Below are 6,989 nucleotides of genomic sequence, written 5' to 3'. Positions count from 1 at the left end.
TATATATATATATATATATATATATATTATCATTGATATATATATTATAAAATTATATTATATATAGATGGTTAATATATTATCAGTGTTTCTCAGCCTGTGGGTTGTGACTCAAAAGTGGTTTGCAAGGATATATGAAAGGGTTGTGAACAAACTTTAAAAATGGACTCTCCTTTAAAGAAGAACAATGTTGGAAACTGTGGCTTTTCCCTTGCAGGCTGGTAAAGTACCAGCCTGCACGGGGCTGCTTGGGGCCCTCCATGCCCCCCCCCCACTTACCCCCCTCCCCGCACACTGGGGGGTTGGAGCCTAGAGGCAGTGGGTTGGGAGTGAGGGGCACTGGGTCAGGACTGGCCATTGATGCTTACAACTGCATCCTGGTACAAAAAAAGGCTGAGAACTACTGATATATTATAATATCCAACACTCCTATAACCCCAGAATGCTTGTTTTGCAGGAAATTTCACACTTTCAAATTTCATTCTGAAGTGCAGCAGTTGTTTTTTTTTTCTTTCATAATTGTGAGATTTCCTGCAAGCCAAAAATTCTGATTCCTAGACAGCTTTGGTAGTTCTGCCCTAGTCATGACTTGACTTTTTCTTCTCTTGTGGAGGTCCTGAGGGGAGCCTGGGGCACAGAGTTCAACCCAGACTCCATGCCCTGCATTTCAGCCGTGGGTCCTGTCTCCACTTGCCTTTCTTCTGAATTCCTGCCCCCTTTCCTGTGAACCAAACAACACAGCTCGACAAGCTGCGTCCAACCCACAGGCCATATTGGTCTATACAATAAACTTGCATGAATTGCAGTTTCTCATCTATCTAGTTTTCCAGCTGTTTTGATTACATCTAGTTTTAAAATGCCATTGTTGTAGGGTGCTCTCTTCCCATTCCAGCACAGAGGAAGATAAAGCGATGATGTCTCCAGCTTAGATGAGTGACAATGATATTGCCCCAATTATGGTGTGAGAGGATACAGCAGCACTTAAGGTACCATCTTTCAGAAGAGAGGGAGAAAGCGAAAGCCCAGAGACAAAAGCATCTAAACAAGGGGTAGGTGTCTAAATATTTGCATGAAGCTACACCTAAATCCTTACCATTCATGATATAGAGATTTCTTAAACGTTGGAACTTAACTGAACCTGCTCCTGAGACACAAAGGTAAAGATTTGCTGAAGAACCTGTTGGTTTTTGGTTTGGGTTGTTTTTTTACTCACTCCTAATGGCTCTTAGACTGATTTGCTGGAGGAAAAAAACCCCGAGACAGAATAAAAATAGCCACACACCTTGTGCCCAAGGTGGCCGAGCAATAAGCTGTTAGTTACAGAGGTATTTCCAAGGCTTTCTACTATATCAATTCCAAACTCCTTGCAAGAATGTATCTGGAAATTTTGAAGTTCAAGGTTGCTGCTTCTAAAAATCTGTTTCAAATAAAAAAAAAGAGAGAGAGAGAGAGAGAGAGAGAGAATCCTCTGGTTTATTATTTTCCCTTCAGCATTATATAGTAGAGGGAAAGAATTAAGGAGTTAATAGGAGTGTCTTAATTATAGCTTGACAATCTCGCCCTTAAGTTTTATTTGTACTTACAAGGGTTAAAAACACACTTCTGTGTTGACACACACACAAAAAATACTGGGGAAATGAGAGTTAATCATCAGTAATGCACATGGCTAAAATGACAGAGAAATGGATAAAAAGAGAAAAAATAGGTTTTATCATCATAGAGATGTAGTCAAGATAAGCAATATTTGGTGACCTCCAACCAGGTGACACTAGGAAGCCAGTTACAGAGAGGCAGCACAGTCAGAGCTGAGAGAATATACTTCGTTCTTATGAAACACCGGGTCACTAATAATGGTCCGAAGAACGATAAATCAATTCAGTTGCTTGGGTAACTGAGTCAGCATGCTAGAGAAACAGTAACAACATGCAAATCAATTTTATATTGCAAGCAAACATTTCCAGAGGTAGCATCCTAAAATGGCAGGGGTTGAACCACAATCTCTTTTAATTCTACAATTCTACACTTTCTGACCTTTCATTTTTTTTTAATAGTTGGCAACATTAACTAACTGGGTGCACACAGTCTGTACATTTGCACCAGACACTGATGCATCCTGAAAAAATCTCAAGATACCATTAAAATAAATACATACCTGAGCCCCACCTTGATTCCTCCAGGCCATGAAGCTCTGGAACAGAACTGGACCCAGGCTAGCTGCACGTTGGGGCTGATATTCTGGATATACCAGGAGACCATATCTGGAAAAAAAGTGAAGACTGAGAGCGCTCAACTTTCTTTCTGGCTACTTCTGTGCAGGCTTTTCTTAGATAATCACAAATCTCCCATAGATCTCTGCAGAGATCCATCCTAGCACATATCAATAATAAAGAGATATTTGCACACATATAGCAGTCTCTAAAACCTACGCCACTTCTTTTGCATGTGTCTCCAGACTCCAATTAAGCAAAGTACATAATTTAAAGCTTGTGAATAATCTCAGTCTTACTCAGCAAAACAGTATATGTTGGTCCTGGGTATGACCAGAAACTGCATCCAACTGGAGGGCCTGGTTGCAACATGGTGGGACTACTTGTGGTGGGGTAGGTCCTATAAAATAACACAGTGTAGCAACCTACAAAGTGAGGAGAGTATAGGGTGCTTCAAAACCCTAGCCCCCACTGCCTTGCGGGTGTTCCTTGGTTGGAGAAAAGCTAAGGGACATTACCTTGACAGAAACCCATCCTCACTGAGGCTTTAGGCAGCCAGCAACAGTTCTTATCTGCTGCTCTCTGAAGCTACAACCACTGAGACACTGAACATCTGGACTCAGCCTGGCCTTTGGGCAGTCTTCATACTCTTGCCTAGGCATAAGTGTCAAAGGTCTTGGTGTAATGGTCGTACACCAAGTGGATTCATCAGGCACCTGGCTAGCCCTCGTACGTGTGCATCATGATACAGCGGATTGACGGTTGCCTACATGCGCACTTATATTTGTGCATGTGCTCTATGTAAAGCACATCAGCATGTTTTTTTTACCTGTTTTACAGACAAAATGAGATCCGTCCTGTATATGCAGTTAAACAGGCATCCAAAGCTTAGTTAACACACGCCCTTACATCTGCACTGGAATCACTTCATCCGCTAATACAAGCAGCCACCTCTGGGGTAATATGCAGCAGCTGTTAATAAGACAGCTGGCAACTACACTGCAGCTGAGTTAACCCGCAGTGAAAGAAGAAGCATCTCATTGAAATCTACTTAAAACCAGTCCTTAAGAAATAGGCAAAACTAAATCACTGCTAAATGACGACCCTCAGGTAGTGAAATCTTATTGAAAATAACTGGCTGAATACAAAAGTTTCAATGTATATCTAAAGGGAGAGAACTTTTTCTAGTTTTCTATTGCAATTATAGCCCTTTTTCATTGTATGGGAAAAAATGTCCTGAATCAAAAGGAATCCCACTATACCTTGTGCAAGAATGAGCTATGTTCTTGCTGAAGGAGAGGACAGGCATTTGAGATGGTCCCTTGGGGGAAAGATGAAAGAAATAACCATCCCCAGCAGCACAAACCATGTTACCCTGCAGAGAAATATAAAAATACATTGATATCAGACAAGTTACCCCAAGAGTCCTGGAAATTCAAAACTTATTTTGAAGTCGCTTTGGGCCAGCCCTCTGTTCCTAATCCCTCAGCTCATGTAAGACTCTTAGTGAAGTCAATGCATATTTGGTCAAGCTCGGTTGCCCTCACTCGCTCCTGTTTCCTTTTACACCCCGGACTGCTCCCAAGAGCAACAGCAGAAGCCAGCACTGCACATTCAGACCAGGCCATAGTGTCTAGAAAAATAGCAGGCATGTATGGAAGCACATTGTGATCTGCAACACACAGGCGAAGAAAATCCAAGGTGACTAATTTTTTTTATCCACTGAACTTCACTATGTAACTAAGCTGTCTGATTAAAGATCAATTGTTGAATACCTAAAGTACTTACCAGTTTCTTTCTTGATATACATATATACATATATACATATATATTTTCTATACAAAAAAGGAATCCCACTATACCACGTGCAATCTAATTGCAATTTTCTATCCAAAAAAAATCAGGTTAACGCAGTGTCGGAGTAAAGAAAATGATCCCTCAAATTCAGAGTTAACAGCTGCATAAAAGGCTGGAAACTGAACGTGGATAAATTCAGGCTTGAGATAACATGTATGAGCAAGCCTCCATGCAGAAGTTGCTGAGTGATGTTCTTCTGATGTTACTAAAATATGAGGTTAAATTAGTTTATCGCATTAGACTCTTCCACCATAAAGCCCATAAATTCACTACTTGCAAAGGGAGTGGATAAGCAATAAGATGCAGAACCTCTGAAGCCGCTGGGTGAACTCCTGCCACGCTGAAACCCTTCAGACTTTTGTCACTGATTTTATGCAGCCAGGACTTCAAGTGTAACCACCGTCCAGACCTGGCCCACGTGGGCAGCGACCAACCATAGATGTTGGTTGGCAGCAATTGTAGTGGTGCTTTTTAAGTGGATATTTATTGAGCAGGATCTGGACTGGGGCCCACCACCTTCCTTAGCATGAATTGCGAGTTAGCTTTTGAACAGTAATGAGTTTTGGTCCCTAATGATTAAGTCAAAACCATGCAGTGACCTAGAGGTGAAAGCCTCCATATTCCACCTCCATTCTCCCGACCCGTCCAAGTGAGTTCCCTGCAGTCGTGATCTTTGACACCAGTCAAGAAGCAGAAGTACATCAATGCTTTGCCTTCTCTCAAGCATTGCCTTCTCTCTCTCCTTGCAGAGCCGCTGCTCTTTCGAGTGCGCCACCACCAATCCCCTTCCTTTAACAAAATGCTTCTGCAGTCAGGTCACATTGCGCTCAGGATCTTTTACTTGCGATTCCAATTGTGTATTCTGAGGATGATTCATAAGAAGAAAAAAAAAATGCTGCAGATTTTTTTCAGGCAGCCAGTGGCTTGAGGGCAGGGGTTTTAGGCAAGTGGGGAATTTTGTGTGAAAATCAATTCTTTGTGGAAGTCAGTGTATTACCAATGTCCACACAGCCAAAAGCCCAAAGAGAAATTGCCTGCCCATGTGTGCCAGACACCTGGAGAAGAATATCTAAAGTCAGTAAAATAAAGCCAGCTGACGTTTCAAGCGTCTCTTAACTGTACAATAGAGACAATATAAATATTTCATGAATGCCATTAGATGAACCATGCTAGGTCTTTAAACCTCTGCTTGCTTTTCTCTCCTCACACAGCGTAAAACACAGGAGGACTATTCCCCAACTTTCGGACCCCGCCAGAGTGGGGCACATATTCCCGATGGGTCTGTGGTCAGTGAGCAGTCACATTGCGGCAGGTTTCATCAACTGTCATGGCAGGAGAAATGATCAGATCCAAATAGCTTCCTGTCCTCTGTCTCGTATCTGAGGGAGTGGCTAGTTGGATGATATTGGGAAGGGGTTGTAGAAGATTTTTTAGCACGGAAACAGTCATTGCTGTGACAGCGCTTTGCAGTTGTTGGTCTTTATACTGGTCTGATGGAGAAGTGCCCATCTAAACACTAATGAACACCCCTCTCTGAAGCCTTGGTTAGAAGTCAGGGCTCAGTTCGTGTAGAGACTAGACCACTTTCTCATGCTAAATGGTGCTTCCTTTATTGCCTGAAGCACGTCAGAGAAGTACTTATTTGGAGGACAAGCAGAGGCTTTCCCGTGCCCCAGGTTTTCAGTGCACTAGGAACTCAGACAAGTATGGATCTGATTGCACCAGGCACTGAAGCATCCCAAAAAAATCTCAAAATACCATTAAAACAACTAGCACTAGGAACTCAGAGAAGTATGGAGCTGATTCCTCTCACCAAGGTTTAAAATGACGTGAACAGGAAATCAGTCCTTATATATCCTGAAATGGGTGGTGGCAGCTGAGCTCTGTCTGCCTTCAGAGGTCTGAAGGTGAATAAAAGGAAACATTATTTGATGGAGAAACTGATTTGGACCTGGATAGGGAAGAAGCCAGCGCTCTGCTGAAATCACTCTACAGCCCTGTGAAAATATCGTGATAATGATTTCTTCTGTCTTGGAGAAGAGTTTCAACCCCAATGCTTGGCTACTGAGCCACGGCCTCCAATCAGTCATATCCACAAAGATATTGAAATGCTTATTATAAAGACTAAGCCTTTATAAACAAATTAGATGAACAAAGCAAAAAAACAAAAAAAAGTAGCATCACCAGCTTATAAATGAAACAAGGCTTTTAAAAATGAAGCCATCAACACAGCACAGGTAGCCTACCTCCCCTTACTGCATGACCAGCCCCCTGCCCCCACCCTGTCTCCTAGCTATGCAGCCCCCTCTCCAATCTGCCATGGAGCCCTGCCACATGCCTAGCGTGGGGATCCTGGAGCCCCCTCCCTCTGCACTGCTCCAGCCCCAGAAGCGGGAGCAGGAAGCAGACGATGAAGGAGTAACGGGAGCCTGGAGACCCTGACTGCCCCTTCAGCAGCAGCAGTGGAGGAAGCAGTAGCTGGGGGGCATCCATGGACCACATGTTAACCCCTCACAAGCTGGATGCAGCCCACGGGTTGCTAGTTGAACAGCTCTGGTGTAGGTCTTGTTGTTTAAAGGCCCCTGGATCCTACTCAGCCTAATTTTCTTAGTTCCATAGTTTCATAGTTTCTAGGGTCGGAAGGGACCTGAGTAGATCATCAAGTCTGACCCCCTGCCATGGCAGGAAATAGTACTGGGGTCAAACGACCCTGGCAAGGTGTTCATCTAATCTCCTCTTAAAAACCCCCAGGGTAGGAGCCTGCACCACTTCTCTTGGAAGTTGGTTCCAGATCCTAGCCGCCCTGACCGTGAAGTCGCGCCTCCCGATATCCAGTCTGAATCTCCCCTCTGCCAGCTTGTGACCGTTATTCCTGGTAACTCCTGGCAGTGCTCAGGGGAACAGGGACTCCCCCAATGCCTGCTG

At 43.6% G+C, this 6,989-nt stretch overlaps 1 protein-coding gene across 13 annotated transcripts in view; it reads right to left on the bottom strand.

Annotated features, from left to right (window-relative positions):
* PKHD1 (polycystic kidney and hepatic disease 1 (autosomal recessive)) overlaps positions 1-6,989 on the bottom strand; it is a 484,191-nt gene that overhangs the window by 218,218 nt on the left and 258,984 nt on the right. For all 13 annotated transcript variants that reach the window (XM_019520930.1, XM_019520934.1, XM_019520940.1 and 10 more), the window contains 3 exons: positions 3,470-3,582; positions 2,153-2,258; positions 1,283-1,417 (listed from right to left, as the gene is read on the bottom strand). In XM_019520930.1, the coding sequence (XP_019376475.1) occupies positions 1,283-1,417; positions 2,153-2,258; positions 3,470-3,582 (354 nt within the window). The remainder of the gene's footprint in view (positions 1-1,282; positions 1,418-2,152; positions 2,259-3,469; positions 3,583-6,989) is intronic.

Source organism: Gavialis gangeticus, unplaced genomic scaffold (assembly GCF_001723915.1).
Source record: "Gavialis gangeticus isolate Ggan-Ray unplaced genomic scaffold, GavGan_comp1, whole genome shotgun sequence".
Lineage (NCBI taxonomy): Eukaryota > Metazoa > Chordata > Crocodylia > Gavialidae > Gavialis > Gavialis gangeticus.
Note: the sequence above shows the minus strand (reverse complement) of the source record. Positions and strands in the feature narration are given on the sequence as shown.